Consider the following 23,563-nt stretch of genomic DNA (forward strand, 5'->3'; position numbering starts at 1 on the left):
GGTAGCCCGCTGGCTGACGGCGCTGCAAGAGTACCAGTTCACGGCCATACATCGAGACGGCAGGAAACACAAACGCCGACGCAATGTCCCACCGCCCTTGCCTTGAGCTGTCGTGTGCTTACTGCGACAGACTAGAAGGCTCTTCCGAAATCTGTGCTGCCGTTCGTCCAGATCCAGTGGCGCCGTGGAGTCCCGACCAGCTCCGAACCACCCAGGAGAGCGACCCCGAGATCCAACCTGTTCTTCAGTGGGTGGTGAGTGGCGTCCGCCCCGAGTGGACCGCTGTGACACCGGTTGGCCCGGTGGCGAAAGCGTTAGTGTCACAATGGTCCCTTCTAAAAGAGCAGGGCGGCGTCCTCTACCGCCGGTGGGAGTCCGACACCGGGAACATCAGTGCTACAGCTGGTGGTGCCGAGAGAGCTGCGGCAAGCGGTGTTCGACTCCGTGCACGGCCAAGCTGGCGTAGGGCACTTCGGCGTCACGAAGACTCTGGGCAAGTTACGGCAGGCGTTCTATTGGCCCGGCTGCCATCGGGACGTGGAGCTACTCGTGCGTGGTTGTCCCGCCTGCGCTGCGAAGAAGGGGCCGCCGGAACGTTCCCGCGCCCCGTTGCAGTCACTGCGATCTGGTATGCCCATGGAGAGAGTGGGCGTGGACGTGCTGGGGCCGTTTCCCGCTACGGAGCGCGGGAACAGATACATCTTGGTGGCGGTCGACTACTTCACAAAGTGGCCCGAGGCGTATGCGGTTCCCGACCAGAGCGCCGTCACCACAGCCCGCTGCCTGGTCGACCAGTTCTTCAGCCGGTTCGGGGCACCAGAAGAGCTGCACAGCGACCAGGGGCGGAACTTTGAGGCCGACGTCATGCACGAGGTCTGCCGGCTGCTGGGCATTCAGAAGACACGGACGACTCCCCTTCACCCACAGAGTGACTGCTTAGTGGAGCGTTTCAATCGGACGCTGGCAACGCAGTTGGCGATGGCGGTGGAGGCTGATCAGAGCGACTGGGACCTGCAGCTGCCGCTGGTGCTCTGGGCGTGTCGGACGGCGGTGCAGGAGTCCAGTGGGTTTACGCCGGCACACCTCATGCTCGGGCGGGAGCTCCGGACTCCAGCACAGCTGGTGTTCGGGATGGCACCGGACGAACGACCTGAACACGACGCGCCGGGCTACATCGTCGAGCTTCAGGGAGAACCAGGCTGGGGCCAGCGTCCGGCAGAAGCGGGCATACGACGCACGCGCTAGGGGGGAGTCACTCGCTGCGGGATCAGCGGCGTGGCTCTTTAACCCCAAGCGCAAGAAGGGGAAGAGCCTGAAGCTCCAGAGCGACTGGAAGGGGCCTTTTCTGATTGTTCAGCGGCTCAGTGATGTCGTGTACCGGGTCCGCATGGGACGACGCTTTGTGGTGGTCCACAGGGACGCGTTCTCTGTTCGCTAAAAGGACAAAACTGCACTGTTGGTTTTTGAATAAACTAACTAAAAATGAGCAACCCGCATCCGACCTCCTTCTTGACTTCGCCACAATATATATATACACAAGTCATATAATTAGTCAATATTAGACTATTAGTCGACTAAAGGGAAAAGCTGACGAATCAGATTCGACTATGAAAATCCTAAGTTGAATACACCCCTAATACACACACACAACTTTTCAGTCTTGAGTCCTCTATCGGAGTCCTGTGAACCTGAGTGTCCAGTAGTATCTTAGCTGTAAGAAGTCTTTTCTATCTCTTGTCACCCAATAAATAAGTTAATTGATAAACAAAACACACACACGCATTCTATTGAGTTAAAAATACTTAGTGCTTACCTTTAAGTTTAGTAAAGGCAAACTGGTTCATTTGTCAGCTGGAGTATTCTGAGATAAAGATGCCTTTTATTTTTTAAGTGTAATAACAGTAAAAAATACACCCACTGCATCCCAATAATAATAACAGTTTAGAACAATATACATTTATATACAAGATCTTCTTTTAAAAAATACCTAAAGTCCTAAAGTTAATAACATTTCACATATTATATCTCAATAATTAAATTCTGCTGACATTACACCTCTACCCACTAACCCAGTATTTATTCTGGAGTACCATAAGATTGTGACCATCTATTAACACGGTAATTCAGACTAGCTTTAGCACTTTGAAAATACACTTTATTTGTGGATGTAGATGCTGTAGTTTACATGCAGATCTAAGAGTTTGGGGTGGGGATGGGGGTTCAGCATAACTGGATTTACTGGTTAGATCAGTACCATACTACCATACGACCAAATGCTACCAATAATCCAGCTTTGCAGATCACTGTCTATTTCCTTCAAACATTCAATTATTTTAAGGACAGTCTTGAGATCAGGGCCAGAGGATAAACCTCTACAGGCAGCAGGAGCATGAAGGGCCAGACACTGACCTGCAAGCAAACCACAGATGGTTTAAACAAGCAGACAGCACAGACAGTCTGTGACAACACGGGCAGTCTGCTGCTGTTCTTGCTGGAGTTTTAAAACATTCACTACAGCACAACTCGTATTAAAACAGCTAATATTTGCATGAAAAAATGAGGTGTGAGCTTCGCCACTGCATCCAAGGCCACTGTTTATACTGGAGACACACAGCACAGCTGCTCCAGGTCAAGATACCAAGTCATGGTCCCTTTCCCTACTGCTATACGTTTGGTGATAAGGGTCCATTTATTTAAATTAATGTATGCATTTGCAAGTCAGTTCTAGGTTACAGTACACTGAATACAGTTCTTCCGATTTCAAATTTGATCATGAATATATATAATTTGTATTTTCTTTTCAGTACTTAACTTGGTCTCTAGAGGTCACTATGTTCAGACATTTGGCTCCAGCACTCTTGTCACTGGTGATGCTGGTGAGCTTATGAGTGTAATATAGGCCATATCAGATATCACAGCTAAGTCTCCATGATGAACTGCTTCACTTGGTTTAAAAAGTAGGTGAACTACCACTGACTCTCTGACGTTACCATCTAATTCAAGACAGTACAGAAACAAGCCTGTGGGGATTGACTAGCTGGAGATAAGGCAGCCCTCACTGACCAAGATGAGAATACAGATCGGTGTTACTCAAGCCATAGGCTGCAGGCTCAGAGCAGTGTTCTTGTATTTTTCTTCTACTTGACTCAACTACTTGAATCAGTTAAGCACTTGAGCAGTTTGGTCGAAAATTTGTTGGGACAATGGGAGAAAAAACAAAAGAAAACAAAAACCCTGTAACCCTCTGATGCCCAGTCCTGACCACAAACCGCTGGTGGCGAAACGAAACCCCTGCCCGTGTTTCTGTAGACACGTGTAGTCATGTGCCTCACTGACTCATCATCAATCACGCTGAGGTAAAGGCAGAGGGGAAAATCCGTAGAAACTAGGTCTCTAGAAGAAAGGGTGGAGCAGCTACACACTACACTGTCCAGTGCTGTGGTCTTCCAGGGGCAGAGCTGAGATGTTTGGGTTTCACCCCACTCCACAGAGCATCCACCCTCGCTGTGAGAGAGAGGCTGGGCAGGGCTGTGGGCGGAGACTTGGCACGTTATTTCTCTAGAACGCCATCCATCTTAGGGTTGATGAAGGAGAAGCCGCTGAAGGCCGTCTGGTCCATAGAGTCAATCAGGTTTTTATCGCCATGTGAGAGGCGGGGCTTCTCGCTCAGAAACTCCCGGTCAAAGTTGCTGCAGTCATTGGGGGCTTTCTGTGATAGAAGGAGCACGTCAGTCACACATGCTGGAGGGCAAACATTTGTTTTACACACAACCATCAGAGAAAAGACTTACAGGAACTATTAAAACACATTCCAGCTGTCAACAACAAGCATTAGTTTAACTTCCTCAAAATCTTAAGACTTCCCTCAAACCGTACATTTTCTATTTAAAAGCTTTATGGAAAAGATTGTGTTCAATCACTCGAGAAAAGAATCTTAAGTATTATACAAAGAATGACAACATCCACACCCTAAGCATGCTGCTATACAAGATTGATTCCGGCTCTTGAAATGAATCATAATAATTAATGTCTTACTAATAAATGTAAATCTGAGATGTAAATCTCAAACTTGACAGTCTGCTAAATTATTTGCAGCAATGAATATTAACATGACTCAACATTAATAATCTTAATCATTCACTTCATCACCATTGACTAAATTTTTATATGTAGTGTGATTTAATGTTTCACTCTGGACTGAGTGTTAAATATAAGGACCATACCACTTTAGGTTTGAAGGGGGGTGCCACCTCTCGCTTCTCCAGTGCAGTCCAGTTGATAGTCTTGAAGAAAGGGTGGACACGGATATTTCCCACCACACCAAGCCGGCGGGTTGGATCCCGTTCGAATAACTACAAATGAATGAAATTACCAATGTATTCAACCAGATGCTAAACAACGCAAACAGAAACAGTGATGACCAGAACTTTGGAGCAAAATTGGAGCAGAATCTGTATACAGACAGACAAAATACCCCAAACAACACAGCTACATTGTCCTACATCATGAGGAGATTTATATTTATATAAAGATATATTAGGAAATTTATATTTGTAAGATATGCAAGTGCATGATCAGTTTATTTATTATGGTGGGAGGTTGCGGTACCTTCTCCATCAAGTCCTTGGATTCTTTAGTAATCCAGCGTGGGTAGTGGGGCGTGTCCATTCGGATCGACTCGAATAGCTCATCTTCGTCGTCTCCTTGGAACGGCGACTGACCAATCAGCATCTCGTAAACCAACACTCCGAATGACCACCAATCCACAGAGAAAGAGTACTTCTGCCCCAGCAAGATCTGATTGCAGCACACACACATATAAACAGATACACACAAGTCCAGTCCTTATTTGAAGGTGATCATAGGATACAACTATGTGTTATATTTTTCATATTTAGGGGTAAAACATGCGCTCTCACGCACACACACACATGCACACACACCTCTGGTGCAATGTAGTCAGGAGTCCCACAGAAAGTAGTGGCACGATTCTCCCCTAGCATATTCTCCTTGCACATGCCAAAATCAGCAATCTTAATGTGGCCGTCTCTGTCCAGCATCACGTTATCCAGCTTCAGGTCCCTAAAGACACAAATAAACACACAAACACCACAGTAGGTCAAAACAAATGCAGCCATACAAAACAACAACAATAAAAATAATAACAAAAACCATATAAAGACGCTATGATTGTTATAATCCCATTATTACATTAAAGCTTAATTTTAAGGTCTGTTACACAAAGTTCAATAATTCATGGAGAAGTATGTGAGGAATCTCCGGGTTAAGAACAAGCTCACCTGTAAATAATGCCTTTGGAATGCAGGAACTGCAGGCCACAGATAATTTCAGATGAGTAGAACCTATGGACGGTAGGAGGATTAGGGTAGGGGATTAGGGTTAGGGTAAGGAGAGTAAAGGTACGGAGAGTTATGATTTAGGGTAAGGAGGATTAGGGTAAAGAGAGCAAACATAAGGAGGGATAAGGTAAGGAGTGTTGGGGCCCATATTTAAGAAGTGCAGCATTTAATAATCCAGACTGAGCCATCATCTAGTGGAGCCACCTCATAGGGATAATTCACTATGGCCCGGTTCTGGATGTGAGCATCTCTAAAAATCTGACCACCATCTACCATTGCAACGATTTTCATTCTTTTTTAGATTTATGTTGTTTTGGGTCTTCATAGGAATGGACAGTCACTGGAGTGAACAGTTGTGGGAGTGAACAACCCTTTTCTACTTGCTGAGTGAGAAGACGACAGTGTTGTCACTCACGTGGCCCTGAACAGATCAAAACGCCCTTTATCCTGGATGTGAAACATTAGATCGCCACCATTTAGATACTCCATCACGAAGAACAAGTGCTCCTGGAAATACACACACACACACAAACAAACAAACAACGGTTGGCTCCGATTTGTCATCTTAAGATTACAGACAAGCTTGATGCACATAGAGATGGAATGGAAACCACACTGGTTGAACATCAGGGCTCGTCTCCTTCTTCTCTTTCCATAGCCTGAATTCTGTGTGTGTATGAGATCATGCTCAGAGCCTGTATGTTGTGTGTGTGTGTGTGTATGAGATCATGTTCAAAGCCTGTATGTTCTGTGTGTGTATGAGATCACATTCAGAGCCTGTATGTTGTGTGTGTGAGATCATGTTCAAAGCCTGTATGTTCTGTGTGTGTATGAGATCACATTCAGAGCCTGTATGTTGTGTGTATGAGATCATGTTCAAAGCCTGTATGTTCTGTGTGTGTATGAGATCACATTCAGAGCCTGTATGTTGTGTGTGTGAGATCATGTTCAGAGCCTGTATGTTGTGTGTGTGTGTGTGTGTGTACGAGATCATGTTCAGAGCCTGTATGTTCTGTGTGTGTATGAGATCACGTTCAGAGCCTGTATGTTCTGTGTGTGTATGAGATCATGTTCAGAGCCTGTATGTTGTGTGTGTGTGTGTGTGTGTGTGTGTGTGTGTGTGTGTGTGTACGAGATCACGTTCAGAGCCTGTATGTTCTGTGTGTGTATGAGATCACGTTCAGAGCCTGTATGTTCTGTGTGTGTATGAGATCACGTTCAGAGCCTGTATGTTCTGTGTGTGTATGAGATCATGTTCAGAGCCTGTATATTGTGTGTGTATGAGATCATGTTCAGAGCCTGTATGTTCTGCGTGTGTATGAGATCACACTGAGCCTGTATGTTCTGTGTGTGTATGAGATCACACTGAGCCTGTATGTTCTGTGTGTGTATATGAGATCACGTTCAGAGCCTGTATGTTCTGCGTGTGTATGAGATCACACTGAGCCTGTATGTTCTGTGTGTGTATATGAGATCATGTTCAGAGCCTGTATGTTCTGTGTGTGTGTATGAGATCATGTTCAGAGCCTGTATGTTCTGTGTGTGTATATGAGATCATGTTCAGAGCCTGTATGTTCTGTGTGTGTGTATGAGATCATGTTCAGAGCCTGTATGTTGTGTGTGTGTGTGTATGAGATCATGTTCAGAGCCTGTATGTTCTGTATGTGTATGAGATCACACTGAGCCTGTATGTTGTGTGTGTGTGTGTGTGTATATGAGATCATGTTCAGAGCCTGTATGTTGTGTGTGTATGAGATCATGTTCAGAGCCTGTATGTTCTGTGTGTGTATATGAGATCATGTTCGGAGCCTGTATGTTCTGTGTGTGTATATGAGATCATGTTCGGAGCCTGTATGTTCTGTGTGTGTATATGAGATCATGTTCGGAGCCTGTATGTTCTGTGTGTGTATGAGATCATGTTCGGAGCCTGTATGTTGTGTGTGTGTGTGTGTATATGAGATCATGTTCGGAGCCTGTATGTTCTGTGTGTGTATGAGATCATGTTCGGAGCCTGTATGTTCTGTGTGTGTATATGAGATCATGTTCAGAGCCTGTATGTTCTGTGTGTATATGAGATCATATTCAGAGCCTGTATGTTGTGTGTGTGTGTGTGTGTGTATATGAGATCTTGTTCGGAGCCTGTATGTTCTCTTCCCTCCCCTCACCTTGGTCTGGAAGGTGCAGTAGAGGTGTGTGAGGAAGGGATTGTCCCAGGCCAGAGCCAGCACCCTCTTCTCCACCATGGTGCACTCCACGTCGTCATCCATCAGCACCACGTCCTTCTTCAGGGCCTTCACAGCAAAGTACTCGCCCCGCCCTCGCAGCTCTGCCAGCAGCACCTGCACATGGAGGAGGAGACAGTCCATACCACACACAACCCAGGGCCCATTACACACACACTCAGCCTCTTATGGCATAGTGGCTCCCAGAGGGTGGTTCCTCCGGCCCCATCACAGCTGTCCTGATGCCACCTCTCAACAGACGAACTCTCGGTCTGAATGACTCGTGTGTGTGTGTGTGTGTGTTGTGCTGTGCTGTGGATGCATCACCTTGCCAAAGCTGCCTTTGCCCAGAACCTTGTGGAACACAAACTGGTCCATGGTGATGCGTGTCTGGTGTGCGACATTGGAGGCGGGCAATGAGGTGGAGCTGGTGCTATCCCACAGCTTGTCATAGGCAGTTTTGTCTATTAACACACACACACACACACACACACACACGAAATACTTACCAAGGCATGTCATTTTCTATTAAAATCAGTGTGTGATTGCATTGTGCCAGTACAGACACACTGCTACATTTTTTAAAAATATTATTCACTCTAAATCTTAATGAGTAATTAAACTATTTTACAATGCCAAAGTCAGCCTTACTCACAATAAAAAAATACACATGCTGCAGTAATGAAGTCTTACCACCAGGGTCCGCTGGAGTACGCTTGGACATATCCTGGTAGATGCCAAAGTCCAACAGAGTGGGATCAGGCCGCTTGGTGGATGATTTCTAGCATCCATTAAAAAACAAAAGACTTTAATGACCCGCTCATCTTGCAGAACCTTGGTATTGGTCTAGCAGCTCAGCCTGAAGAGGCAGCAGTAGTGATTACAGACAACGAGCCGTCAGGCAGAGGCGGCAGAAACAGTCTCGTCTCCAGACACCGGGCTGGTGTGTGATTCAGAGGCCATGCTGCGGGTCACCCACCAGGCTAACTTGAGTCAGGGCCTCGGCAAGGAGCTTCTGGTTGATCCCGCACAGGTTGGCCACTTTGGTCTGGCATTTGTGGTGGACATTCATCCCACACTCTTAAAACAGAGGAGAACAGAAGTGTTAGGATGAAAGACTGGGCGAAGGGTGAGGGGGGGGGGGGGAGAGAGAGAGAGAGAGAGAGAGAGAGAGAGAGAGAGAGAGAGAAAAGAGGGGGGAGACAGAGAGAGAGGAGAGAGAAAGAGAAGATAGTGTGAGGGGGAGAAAGAGGAGGGCGAGAAACGGAGGAGAGATGGATGATAAGGATTACCCTCACCTTCACATTTGATGCCTTGTTTCACCATGCCCCACAGCAGACTGCCGCAGTGGTCACAGAAGGTCGGGCTCATGTAGTTGTGCGTCTTGAACCGATGCGGCATGTCAATCTTGAAGCGCTCTTTCTGGAACTGCACACACACACACCAAAGAGCTGCTGGTTACCTGACGCTGCCGCCTCAGAGGCCCGCGGGCACAGTGCAGCCCCTCACTGCCCTAGCTGGGGCCGGCTTCCTGCGCAGCCCTGCTGGAGCTGGAGCTGTGTGTGTGCAGACGAAGCTGGGTATTACCACAGTATCTCGGCTGTTGGCTGCAGTGCCGGTGCATCTCCCAATGATTTTATCAATGCACTTTTTGTGAATGGCCGCATTGCATTCTGGGTATAAGAGAATGATATCAGAGAGGCATCATGAGGCAGGTGAGCTAACGGAGCTTCGAGAGGCAAAATCAATGAAACACTTGTGTGCACACTACTACACACTACATATAAAACACACACATACGCACCTTACATATACTGTACATACACTACTCACAAAAGGATAGGGATATTTAGATTTTGGATGGACTTTACAGGATACTTTAAATGTGACCTTCCCTAAATGTTTGAATGCACATGTCTAACTGTTCAAGGTTTCAGTACTTTTTGCACAACTTGCATCCCACACTGATGACCGCGTCATTGTGAACAGTGCCCTGTGTGATTAAACGCTTGCAGACTGGAACATGCATGTGTATATACACATACACGCACACGCTTTTCAGAATCAATCACCCAAACATAAGTAGTTTAAGTAGTTTAGGCCTTAGTGATTTAGTTGTCTAGGTGAGTTTAACTGACCTGCACATATTCACATAAACATGTTAACATGCTAATCATTAACCAACCATCTCCACAACTCTCTGTAGATGCTTTAGGAAGAATAGTAATGTGTATATTTGTGTGTGTGTGAGTGATCTTGTGTGTAGAGAGTAACAGAATGTGTGTCTAATACAGCTGCAGTTATATAAATACTCACGTCTGCATTTGTAGCCTTGTTTATTAAGACCCCTGTAAAAACAGAGAGAGAGTCAGACTGGGCTTTCAGCCTTATGGACCATGTGCACACACACACACACACACACACACACACACACACACACACACACACACACACACACACACACACACACACAACGTATGCTAAACAGGAAGGCAGTGCCTCTGGGATTTGGCTGAGATTAGAGAGATATTTGGGTGTGTTTGTGTGATTACAGACACACCCACAAACACCCAAACCCAGTTCACACACAAACAGCCTCTGCTTCCCACCAAGAGCTGCGGCTGCTGTGGAAACAAGCAGGGCTGTTTGCGTGACCAGGAGGGATACGCAACTCCAGCAACAAAGGGCATCAGGAGGGTGACTTCACTGTGAACACAACATCGTCTACGACACAGGAGAGTCCTAACTGCACTAAAGCACTGATTGCCAGACAGAACCATCCAATGTGCCCACTCAGCGGCCGGTGCACTCACCAGACAAACTCTCTGCAGACTGAGCAGAAGGTGGGCTGCTTGAAGAAGGTGGCGAGGAACTCGTGGTTTTTGATGAAGTGCACCTTGGCCTGCTTCATGGCTCCTCTCCGCCGGTTCAGCGTGAGCACGCCGTCCTCTTCCTTCTGTCTCACTGAGGTCTTGGTTTCTGGAGAACAGGGCAGTGTGTGGAACCCAATTAGCCACCCACAACCCAACAACCAACGCTGCAGTCCATTTAGTCCAAGTCTACACCCTTCGCCCAATGACCTCCGCCCCTTGTCTGCAGCTCTGAGCTCTAGACAGCTGTAAGGAGTCGGTTACTGGACCTGTTAAATATATTGTACATATCAAACTACCTTAGAACAAGTCTTGTAATGACTTGTTGAAATCTTGGAATGAGATCTGTAACAGTTTAGATTTATTGTTGTATTGAAATTGTGTCTAAACTCAAAATGCTAAATTAACGAAGGGGTTTATGGATGTCTGATGTTTTACTAAGACTGAGTATGTTGAGATGAAGACTGAGTTAAAATGTAGGAACAGAAAGATCCGACGTAACGAAACGTAAAACAGACACACAACTCTCTCTTTGGTTCCCTGTCTGTTTTGTTGTTTTTATTCACTAATGATCAAGGCCTTCAGGGGTTGTGAGGAAACCTTTCAAAGCAGTAGATGAGTTCTCCACAGAATCCTGCCCTGAAGCTGAGATCCATGTGCCTACTCATTCAGTTATACCCTGACACACAAGCCCACCCCTGCCTTCCTCTACTCACTCCTTCCTTCTCCCCTCCTCACACACACACACACACACACTCACACACACACACTCACACACACACACACACTCACACACACACACTCACACTCACACACACACTCACACACACACTCACACACACACTCACACACACACTCACACACACACTCACACACACACTCACACACACACTCACACACACACTCACACACTCACACACTCACGTGCCCTCCCCCCAAAGCTGAGTCAGCATGACATTTTCCTCACATTTCCAAAACAGACACCCTTAGCTGTGTCCAATAGGAGATGTTAGACATCTCTTCTATTTCTCTTTTCCATCTCTGTAAAGACTGTTAACTTCATTTTAACTTCCACCCTTGTGCTTTTGTTGATCTACTGTTCAGCTCAATGTTACCAATCAATGAGCAAACTAAGGCAGAACAGAGATGAGAAAGGTGGTCAAGGCACAATTTCACCACTAGGCTGCACTATTCACCATATACTTTGACACAAACAGGGATAAGTACTCTAAGCTCACCTGTCACTATTCAAGAGTGTGTGTGTGTTCTGTTTAGTCAGTTTAAGTGTGTATTTATAAAGAAGCCCCACCTATGTCGGTGTCCTCCACAAAGAACTGCACAGACATCATCACCTTCCCAGAAGGCTGCAGGTCTACCCAGAATTCCGCACGGCCGTTGCCTTTCTTGCATCGCTCGGCAAGGACGGACACGCCAACAGTGGCCTCAGAAAGGGCCTCCTCGGCTGTCTTCATCAGAAGCACCTGGATGACGCGGCCCTCGTAGATGTGGGCGTCAAAACTAGACTTCCAGGCTGGGTACATGGTGGGCTTTCTTTGGACAAGAGTCTTCCCCCTCTCTGAGGGAGGGAGGGAGTGAGGGATGGAAGGAGGGAGGGGTGTAGGTGAGGGTGAATGAGAGGGAAACAGAGGGAGGGAGGGAGTGAGGGATGGAAGGAGGGAGGGGTGTAGGTGAGGGTGAATGAGAGGGAAACAGAGGGAGGGAGGGAGTGAGGGATGGAAGGAGGGAGGGGTGTAGGTGAGGGTGAATGAGAGGGAAACAGAGGGAGGGAGGGAGTGAGGGATGGAAGGAGGGAGGGGTGTAGGTGAGGGTGAATGAGAGGGAAACAGAGGGAGGGAGGGAGTGAGGGATGGAAGGAGGGAGGGGTGTAGGTGAGGGTGAATGAGAGGGAAACAGAAAGTGGCAGGAGCATAGTTATCATATTATAATGGACAGAACGTTTTAACCCCACCAACTCTCTTCTAGGGTTTGGGTTCTACATAGTGTTCCGTTTCAGGTTGTTTATTCACAGGTGTTGTATATACTAATGGACCACCCCCCCCCCCCCCAATGTATGATGTGGCTCTTTGCAGTAAACATAATCATTAACTTTGTTGGAGTTCCTGATTCAGGAACTTCCTTCACCAAATCCCAAGTCAATGCAATAAGGAGACAACATTCATGTATTGAAATAAAACTGTGTGTAATGTTACATAGCTGCACTAACCAGTCCTGAGAGATTCCTTAACAAAGCTTTGTGTGTGTGTGTGTGTGTGTGTGTGTGTGTGTGTTGTACTTGTACATCTGTACTGACCTGTTCTGAGAGACTTCTTCATAAAACTGTGTGTGTGTGTGTGTGTGTGTGTGTGTGTGTGTGTGTGTGTGTGTGTGTGTGTGTGTGTGTGTGGTACCTCTGCACTAACCTGTACTGAGAGACTCCTTCATCTTGATGGCACAGAATGGCTGGTCACTCATAGGAGGGAGATTCCCCAGGTTAAAATCATTGAAGGCTATCCGCAGGAACGGAGCCATGGTGAATATTCACCTGTAAACCTGGAATCCCCAAAAACACACACACACACGCACACGCACACAAAATAAACAAATAAATAAACATAATTGGACGTTGAAACAGCTGTGTACAGGGTTGGTCCTAGTAACAGGAAATATTGGCAGAACACTTAGGCTACGATATCTATCTCATGCCAGAGACATTTGTACATCAGTGTATCCTTCTCAGCAATAGCCTGCCGACAGAGGCGAAACTTCGTTTCCTACATGCTCAATGTCAGTCAGTCATGTACTGTACATACGAAAGCTCTGTATAATGCAGTGTAAACACCAAGATTAGAAGCTATGAATGTGTGTGAGGGTGTGTGTGTGTGTGGGTCTATGTGGGTGGGTAGGTGTTTGAGTGGGAGTGGGAGTTTTCAGAAAATGCTAAAAGTAGACTTATTAAAAACAGACTAAAAATTTTATTCTGACCTACTCAAAGAAATCCATCAAATCCATCAAATTTTGCAGGTGTTTGCAGTGTGACTGTGTCAGTCTTGCATGTGTTGTAGAGTGACTACATGATGCAGGTCTAGTCTCTCCAGCATACGTGGTTGTCTTTCATGGGAAGTCCAACTTCACCACATTTCCACCTTCCACTTTAACACCTTCTTTGTGTCTCCACACTCTCCATACGCCTTCGGCTTGCTCAAAGTGCTATACAAATAAATGTGACTTGACTTACACAACACACACGCAGACACAGCACATATACTCTGAATTTCAGTGTCTTAACTGGTCTTTTCACAGTCTAATCACAGTTGGGCTGTCAAACCCACCCCATATGTAGAGTCCAGCCGATTGTGTATGTGGAGACAAACCCATACGTAGAGCCAGATGCACCCAGACCTGCCTGTTTACAGCCCAGACTTCACCGCTCCAACCTTCTACTGGTCTACAGTTCTACCACTCTACTGCTCCACCACTCCATCGCTCTACTGCTCCACCGTTCTACCGCCCTACCGTTCCACCGCTCCACCGCCCTACTGCTCCACCGCTCTACCGCCCTACTGCTCCACCGCTCTACCGCCCTACTGCTCCACCGCTCTACCGCCCTACTGCTCCACCGCTCTACCGCTCCACCGCTCTACCGTTCCACCGCTCTACCGCCCTACTGCTCCACCGCTCTAACACTCTACTGCTCCACCGCCCTACTGCTTCACCGCTCCACCGCCCTACTGCTCCACCGCTCCACCGCCCTACTGCTCCACCGCTCCACCGCCCTACTGCTCCACCGCCCTACTGCTCCACCGCTCTACCGCCCTACTGCTCCACCGCTCCACCGCCCTACTGCTCCACCGCTCTACCGCCCTACTGCTCCACCGCTCCACCGCCCTACTGCTCCACCGCTCTACCACCCTACTGCTCCACCGCTCTACCGCCCTACTGCTCCACCGCTCTACCGCCCTACTGCTCCACCGCTCTACCGCCCTACTGCTCCATCGCCATACTGCTCCACCGCTCCACCGCTCTACCGCCCTACCGCTTCACTGCTCTACCGCCCTACTGCTCCACCGCTCTACCGCCCTACTGCTCCACCGCTCTACCGCCCTACTGCTCCACCGCTCTACCGCCCTACTGCTCCACCGCTCTAACACTCTACTGCTCCACCGCCCTACTGGTCTACCGCTCTACCGTCCTACAGCTGTACCGCTCTACCGCCCTACAGCTCTACTGCCCTACAGCTCTACCGCCATTCAGCCCTACAGCTCTACAGCCCTACCGCTCTACCACTCTACTGCCCTACCGCTCTACCACTCTACTGCCCTACAGCTCTACCACTCTACTGCCCTACAGCTCTACTACTCTACTGCCCTACAGCTCTATTGCCCTACAGTCCTATTCTACCGTGCCAAGCCTTAAGTGTTGCCATAGCGAGGATTCAATGAGAACCCAAATTCCATCCAGCATTCCAGACACTGCAGCCCCACCCCCTAATCACCACCCCCACCCACCTAGAGCTTTAGGCAATGAATACTCCATTCCTGGAAGTCAAAGGGCCTTTCTCTCCTCCTTTGCCTTCAGTGCTGGGATCACCCCGTTCAGATGGCACTTCAGAGGACCAGCCTGAACAGCCGTCTGTTCTTCAGGTGAAGGAGACACACAAATGACAAGCACCACCTTTCACAGCATCCAGACATGGAACATACCAGGCACGCCGTCAGTACGACAATACTTCAACTCGGGTCGTTTCAGTCGTGTAATGTGGAGGGAATTGGGTTGAGTGTGTGTGTGTGTGCGCACACGCATGAACTTGAGAGGCCGCTGATGAAATTAAATGTAGAGCAGGTGGATTGGGACTGAGGGCGACACACGTTTGACAGTGTATTAAGAAATGTGTTACACACTCTCTCTCTCTATCTCTCTCTCTCAGCACACACAGTTATATTGTCTTAGAACAGCTTGCCCTAAAAATGACTCACGAAAGAGGGGACTATTCCTCATACAGTCATTACATGAAAATGGGCACCAGTCTCTCTCTCTCCCACTCTCTCTCTCGCTCGCTCTTCCACTCACTCACTCTTTCTTCCACTCTCTCTCCCACTCACTCTCTCCCTCTCTGTCTTTCACTCACTCACTCTCTCCCTCTCTGTCTTTCACTTACTCACTCACTACATACACACACACAATCTAGTCTAATGTTCTCAAAAAAACAAAGACAGGCAGACTTGAACAAATTTATAAAGACTTCATACTGTGTAGAATATTAGCAACCAGTCTTCCACCAGACATCAACTCTACCGCTCCGAAAACACACACGGACGTACACAGAAAAGAGCCGCACTGGACAAACAAAGTGCCCACTAGAATCCCTGGAGAGATCGGAAAAATTGAACACACACAGAAAGGAGGGGAGAGGTAGAGAGGGAGAGGTAGAGAGAGAGAAGGCAAGAGATTGAGTGTAAAAGTTATAGTAAAACACAAACAAAACAATTGTACACTTATAGATATACTAACACAACACCATTAGTTTTTGTAGACCCAAATTTTGTCAAAAATATTGAAATTAACACACAGCGGCCAATGCCACACACACACACACACACACAACACGCAAAACATCTCACACATCAAACACTTTAACAAAACTTTCAATTCTTACCAAAACCACATTATTGCATCCAAACTTTACAAACAAATGTCAGATGAACAGCCTTTCCTATATGACAACTACATACTGATGTGAGAAATGGAAAACTACCCAAACACACTACTACCATGTGTTTGAGTGTTCATTGTGTAGTCGGTTGTAAAGGTCTGTCAGACGTCTCATATACATGAATATTTACAAATATAGAGGTTATTAATGCATTTTCGGTACATTTACACCATAAAATAAAACAATTACAAGGGGAAGTTTTTTTGGTTTTGCATGAACACTACAACATATGCTGTATATACTGTATATACATGGACAACAAAAATGAAAAGAAAAAAAAGAAAAACAAAAAGACAGAATAACCTCAAGCTTCCTCCATTACCTGCTGAATGGATTTGTGTCTGTGGGGTTGGCGACCACCTCCATGCCAAAAATAACTCAACCGCAATTGAGTTTGGCGGAGGTGAAACACAAGATGTACAGTGGCCTAAGATGTTCCATTACAGTATTGTACAACATGAAATAGGCATAATGTTGTCAGTGCTGTGTGGCACAGGACACTGGACTATCAGTGAGTGGATAGCACAGCATACTTGTGCAAATTCATAGCACAGTTGTTTCTCACAGTCACTGGTGCAGTGCGGATAGACTCACCGAATGGATGTTGCTGATGGTGACGTTGTCAGTAATGTTGTAGAAACATGCTGTTGTTTGCTCTGACCATATTGACGATGGTCTCCTTCTGTTCTGAGGTTGATAGCCATCTAGTATAATGTCTAATGCAACATGTAGTATGTATAGAGTAACTCTACTTATCTCATTTTGAAATGTCTGGATGATGCTACAGTGTAGCAGCACAGATTAGGTGGGACCCTTTGACTCCAGAAAACCCAACGCATGTTTGACCCCAGACAACCAGAGTGGCTCTGATCTCACCCATTATGGTCGCTCATCCTTCCTTATTCTCGTACTCTTCGTCTCTATGCAGGAGGCTATTTGACTCCACTGGACTCCAACTTGAGCCCTTTTATAAGGATTAGGCTTTGATGACTAAAGATTTGTAAAAATTAGCTAGAGGTGTTTTCACCTGTGAGGACAGGGTTTGGAGTTTGGTAGATGAGTGTATCAGTTGCGTGGCAGTGTTTTCCAAAAGAAACACATGGTTTTCAGTTTTGAATATTGTGTCTTATGTAAAGAACTGTGTTTAATATTTTGCAAAAAGTGTGTTTAAGAATTTCTAAATGAGTGTAAGGCAGTGAATGAGCTTAAGGTTTAGCACACTAGATCAATAGATAGGCTACATGGATTAGTGTTTTCAAAAATTGTGCTATAAGGACCACTTTTTGGGTCTTAGCAGCTGCAACAAACTGTAAACACCTATACACACACTAATACAGTGGTTCCCAAACTTTTTCTGTCGTGCCCCCCTTTAGTAGATGAGAATAATTTGGTGCCCCCCCCATGCGCCCAATAATTTTTGTTGAGCGGGGGGGGATCGTAAGTTGTTGAGCGGGGGGGGGGGGGGGGGGGGGGGGGGGGGGGGGGGGGGGGGGGGGTTTGATGCCGCGATAGCGGTCGATCACCAGTAGTTAGCGATTTCAAACAGTACACCACCGACGTTACTTTTAAACACTTATACACACACATGAAACAACTTCATCAGTTATATGTGTTCTGCTAATAATGGGGCAGAGGAACAGGTTGCTGTAGAAACACGTGACACAACTGTAGGCATTAGTTGCACTGTGCTGTGTAGTTCTCTCTGTGGACCTTCTGTGTTATTTCTAAGTATTATCTGTGTGTGTGTGTGTGTGTGTGTGTGTGTGTGTGTGTGTGTGTGTGTTCGTTCTATGTCAGGCCTGGCAACTTCCTTTGCATCCCTGATTACTTGTCCAACACACATCCTGCTGGAGTCTGTGTGTGTGTGTGTGTGTGTGTGTGTGTGTGTGTGTGTGTGTGTGTGTGGAGAGAGTGAGGGAGTGATTATAAGTGGAGGATTTCATGGAGGGGGTTAGCCTGTGCCACACAGCTGCTAGCTCAGCAAACAGAAGGTTCCTTCACTTTAACGTCATGGCTCAAGGATGTTTGCTGTGCTGCTTAATAAAACCACGCCATGTTACTAAAAGGACAAAATGTTTTAAATCACACACCACAACATTAACAGACCTGCCTGTGGGTGGAGTTATCTCCACAACATTAACATACCAGCTTTTGGGCAGGGTTATCTCCACAATATTAACATATCAGCCTGTGGGCGGGGTTATCTCCACAATATTAACGTACCAGCTTGTGGGCGGGGTTAACTCCACAATATTAACGTACCAGCTTGTGGGCGGGGTTAACTCCAAGACCACTTTTTCATATTCTTCCAAGTTAAAATGAATGAAACAACAACAACCTCAGTGTGGCTGCTGGATGCCAGTGATCCTCGGCACTCCCGCTCAGTGAAGGCGTGAGCGACACCTCTTCCATGCGCTCCAGCACGACTCGCAGCTGGCCTCCTTCCCAGCATTCCCCTGGGTACTGTAAGCATGCCCCACAGGCAGTGTTGAGAGTGAGACACTGATGACTCACGGGCAGCTAGGGCGACCCATCCCTCACCTGCTCTGGCTGCATTCTGCTGTGTTTGTACTGAGAGACAGTGCTGCTCCAGAGACCCCAGTGTGTGTGTGTGTGTGTGTGTGTGTGTGTGAGAGAGAGAGGGAGAGAGAGGGAGAGAGAGAGACAGTAATAGAGAGTGAGTGGGTGTGTGCACGTATGTGTGTGTGTGTGTGTGAGAGAGAGAGAGAGAGACACAGCAAGAGAGAAAGACAGTGTGCATGTGTGTGCGTATGTTTGAGGTCTCCTACTTTCTTCTCAGCCTAAGCTGAGATTCTACACACACACACAGGCTTGCACGCCCACACACACACACACGCGCACAAAGGCTGCTGAGGAAGTGCAAGTCAACAGTCAGTATGTGACAACTCTAGGCCTAATTTGGAAAAGATTATTTTGTCTCATTTTCCATATCAAGGCAGGATTGTCATACAGAGTCCAACCACAACTACACAATCTGGCCCTATTCTCAACAGAAAGATAATCACACACACACACTCTCTCTCTCTCTCTGGTTTTGGAGTTAGGTTCGTTTTATTAGACCAATAAACTCAAACACATTAGTATGGACCATAGGAAGATGTCTAAGGGACATGGACCATGTGCACCATAGGGAAAATGTCTAAGGGACACACAAGCAAAGTGTGTGAGTGTGCTTGATTGCGCATATGCCTTACTGCGGCTCAAACATATCACATGACCAGTATCAGCGGGAATAGCCTCTGTACAGGCCCGGATCAGACACAACTGTGTGTGCGTGTGTGTGTGTGTGTGTGAGTGTGTGTGTGTGTGTGCGTGCGTGCGTGCGTGCGTGCGTGTGTGCGTGCGTGTGTGCGTGCTCGCGTGGGTGGACATAAATGGAGACAGATATCCCATTCCCTGTGTAACTACTAAGTAGAAGTGTAACAAGGAGGGTTAGAGTTCCTCTTAGTTTTTAATAAGCTTAATAACTAGATCAGTAATTGTAATTAGCAAATTCACCATTTGTGAATGCCCCCCCCCCCCCAAGATACACCACTGGATGTCCGCCTGCTGACTGCGAGCCAGTGGTGTAAGAAATCACATAGTTGAGCATCTTTTACAGAGCCACACAGTGATCACTGTGCTTGTCTGTTAAAGGATTCAACAAAGCACAGGACAACTGCCTCAACGCCCGAGCTTTCATAATGGCAGCCACTTCGGGATAACATATGAAGTGTAGTGAAGGAATTCCAAAGGGATGTGAGCAGGTCTGAATGCGTAGATGTGATCTGCTTCTAGAGAGCAGTGGCGAGGTACGGCAGCGCGAGGTACTGCAGCGCGAGGTACGGCAGCGCGAGGTACGGCAGCGCGAGGTACGGCAGCGCGAGGTTCGGCAGCGCGAGGTACGGCAACGCGAGGTACGGCAACGCGAGGTACGGCAACGCGAGGTACGGCAACGGGAGGTACGGCAGCGGGAGGTACGGCAGCGCGAGGTACGGCAGCGCGAGGTTCGGCAGCGCGAGGTACGGCAGCGCGAGGTACGGCAGCGCGAGGTACGGCAGCGCGAGGTACGGCAGCGCGAGGTACGGCATGGCGAGGTATGGCATGGCGAGGTACGGCAGCGCGAGGTACGGCTACAGTCCAACCAGGACACAGACCTGGCCAAGCCCATGCTGAACACGGCTACAATACTGCAAAGATGGAAAAGCCGATTGGTGCACCAGTACTGCTGAGGCGAAGTCTGTATGTCTGGTTCTGCTAAGAAATCCTTCCCCTTCAGTGTAGAGTTTAGCTCAAATTCTGAAAAAGCACAACTGATCTATCCTGTCAATGAATTTAGAAAACCCCAAAAAGCTGGGTGTGGTGTGTTCGACTTTGAATGGAGTAGTGTCAAGAACCCAAGTCTCCAGAAGAGTGACCCACACTGAACAAGTAAGGCAGTTAGGGGTTAGGGGAGATGGGTTAGGGGAGATGGGTTAGGGGAGATGGGTTAGGGGAGATGGGTTAGGGGAGATGTAAAAACCTTTTCTAGTTCTCTCACTGTTTCTGTTGTGCGTGCACACATATGCAGTACACGCCCACACAGCAGCAGGAAATATTGGTTCCACTAGCAAATACTGGTTCTTCTTCGAAAATCAATTACCCAAGGACACCAGGTAAAAATTACAATTGTGAGAGAAACAACAATAAGCCAGAGGGGGAATGAGGAAGAGACATTGCAAGAATGTCAGAGGTGAAGAGGTCATGTCAGGAGGGAAGAAGGTGTCATGAGACTCATTTCATAGTGCCGTTGATTTCAGGAACAAAATTAATCTCACTCTCTCTCACACACACACGCACGCACGCACATGCATGCGCACGCACACACACTACTGAGAGGTGCCATTAAGCCAGTGTAGCACTTGAGAAACAGGTTGTGTATGGCTGCAGGTCTGTTTGCAAAGGCGCTTGTGTGTATATGTGTGTGTGATCTTGAATGTCTGTGGGTGTGTGCGTGAACAGTATCAGTGTACACTCAAACCTGCTGAGCAACTTTGAGATTCAGTGTCAGAGACAAAAATGCAAGAAGTGCAGTTTTGTGAATATGTGTGTGTGGGGGGTGTCAAAGAAAGACAATAAACCAATAAGGTAACACAAAACAGTGTGTGTGTGTGCTGGCAGGTCTCCCTAAACATAGAACTGATTCAGCTTGTTTCTTGGTGCTTTAGGCCTGGTGTCCATTTCTGTGCTGTTTGCACTCTACAGTGGCTTCATCAAGTGCTCCAGGCACCTCACAGACAGTTGAGAACCTCCCGTCTGCTACTAACAGAGAGCAGCACTGTGTGTGTGTCTAAGGAAACAGTATGCACTGTGCTGTGAGTGAGGATAAGTGTATTTGCTAGAGAAACAGCTGTGTATATGTGTGTGTGTGTCTAAGAATGACACAGGAAAAGACAGTAGGAGTGTGTAAAGATAACCATGTATTCCTCAAATAGTGTTAGCAAGTTGCCAAGTGTTTGTGGGCATCTTTCACAAGTGCTAATAGCATCCTTGATTATGTGTGCTCCACCCGTAGTGTGATTAACGTGAGCTGGATTGCAGCAGGTGTGAAGCTGTTTTCTCTATGTAATGCAAATTCCTTGTCTGTGGTCAATGTAGACTACATGTGTAGGGCTGGGGGCACATGGCCACTGGGTATTTAAGATGCCAGAAGAGACAGCCAGAAAATAATACGTCATACACTGTCCATGAATTAACACTCTGTGTGCGTGCACGTGTGTGTGTGTGTGTGTGTGTGTGTGTGTGTGTGTGTGTGTGTGTGTGTGTGTGTGTGTGTGTGGAGGTGGCGGGTGTCTACTTGTCGTAACATCAGTTTGTGGTCAGTAAGGTAATGCAGCAAAGTAGAGTCTGAGGAGGCTCTTCAAAACACACAGTACGACTTCTGAAAGAACTACAATGCCGTGTCAGTTTTGTGATCCAACACTACTGAGAAATGCGAGGTAACAAGCCCAGCAGAGCCCAGTAAGAGACGACTACATCGAGCATGTGTGTCCTGGATACCTATTATGTGTCACCACCAACAACTAAATCTATTCTAACATGCACACTGTACATCTGTACACCATTGCAAATAGATCTACATACAGAGAGAGAAACATATGAATATTATACTCTACCACTTTACACACACATACACAATTTATTTGTCTGTTCTAAGGTGGAGAAAGAAAACAGTAAATCAGCATTTCACATACGATCTTACTTGTTCATGTTTCTAAATTGTAAAGACAATACAAGCGTTGCACGTATCAGGGGAGCCACAAGGGCGCTAAGCTGTACCGACTGGGCCAGAACACAACCACTCAAACTGCAGCACACAGCCACGAACAAACCCACGAAACCAGCAGAAATGAGTTAGAACTGATGTGCTTCTGCAGGTGAGTCATACGGCAGGGGTAAACGGAAATTGTGGAAGAAGTGATCTCAAATTATTTAGGTCACTTGATCAGTCGACATGTTTTTAACCCAAGTGACCCTGACAAATGTATTTCGTGAAAGATTGTTAGACAACCGTTATTGACCTTGTCAAAGGAGTTCGGTTACTTTCTCACCTACGTCTCTGTGCCCTGGTGTTTACTGTAACCCATAAAACAAAACACACATCCGAAAAACAAGCAATTAAAAAACTTCTTGAATAAAGAACTCAAGCCCACAACAAAGCCCACAAGGCGAGGAGTGTTTACCTCAGAGCAGCAGCACAACGACTCTCTCTCTCTCTCTCTCTCTCTCTCTTCACTGAAACACACATCTCCCCTTCTCTTTAAACGCTTGAACTCGATACATTGATGGCACACTACAACTTCCTGTCCAAAACTGCATTTTATCGCCAGTGCTGCCGTTTGTGTCGCGAATGTCTCGACTTGGACAAAGATACTGGCGCCTGGTGAGCCGGACGGAGCCACAGTTACCGGAGGTCCAGACTGCAGCATGTCGGCCCACGTTCACAAGTGATTATTGCTGAAATCACTAAGACTTACACGACCAATGCAACGAGTCTTTTGAAACTAAACCCTTCTTTAAACTTTACGAATTTCTCATTATAGACTACATTAGCAAATCGACATCGAAGTATACGCGCTTTAAGTAGGCTTTGTGAATAACTTACCTTATTAAAACGACTAAGAAACTTGGTGAGTTGTCCTTTCTGAGCTGCGCGCTTAGCGACGTCCGAGCGCGGCACACACGGCGCGTGTATGAGGAAGTGCGCCGCGCGCGCGCTGCCACGGCTGTCACTGCAGCGAGATGGTGACGTCGACACAGGTAGAGAACATCAGGGGCGGAGATAACGCTGGAAGTGTTGACCTGCTGGGTTTCTTGAGATCGTCTTATGGATCGTTCTCATTTGCATTACTTTTAGTTAAA

General features: G+C 47.1%; 1 protein-coding gene across 1 annotated transcript; it reads right to left on the reverse strand.

The window, feature by feature from the left end:
• Positions 1 to 1,857: 1,857 nt before the first annotated feature.
• On the reverse strand, positions 1,858 to 23,439 carry prkcdb (protein kinase C, delta b). The gene is made up of 17 exons (XM_076991114.1): positions 23,307 to 23,439; positions 12,873 to 13,002; positions 11,762 to 12,028; positions 10,396 to 10,561; positions 9,899 to 9,930; positions 9,170 to 9,255; positions 8,881 to 9,010; positions 8,562 to 8,662; positions 8,276 to 8,363; positions 7,910 to 8,046; positions 7,526 to 7,699; positions 5,776 to 5,867; positions 5,301 to 5,363; positions 4,944 to 5,082; positions 4,609 to 4,797; positions 4,224 to 4,352; positions 1,858 to 3,709 (listed from the first exon to the last, which is right to left on the reverse strand). The coding sequence occupies exons 2-17, from the start codon at positions 12,979 to 12,981 to the stop codon at positions 3,551 to 3,553; spliced, it is 2,061 nt and encodes a 686-aa protein (XP_076847229.1). The 5' UTR covers positions 12,982 to 13,002; positions 23,307 to 23,439; the 3' UTR covers positions 1,858 to 3,550.
• Between the last annotated feature and the right edge of the window lie 124 nt (positions 23,440 to 23,563).

This window comes from Brachyhypopomus gauderio, chromosome 1 (genome assembly GCF_052324685.1).
Source record: "Brachyhypopomus gauderio isolate BG-103 chromosome 1, BGAUD_0.2, whole genome shotgun sequence".
Classification (NCBI taxonomy): Eukaryota; Metazoa; Chordata; class Actinopteri; order Gymnotiformes; family Hypopomidae; genus Brachyhypopomus; species Brachyhypopomus gauderio.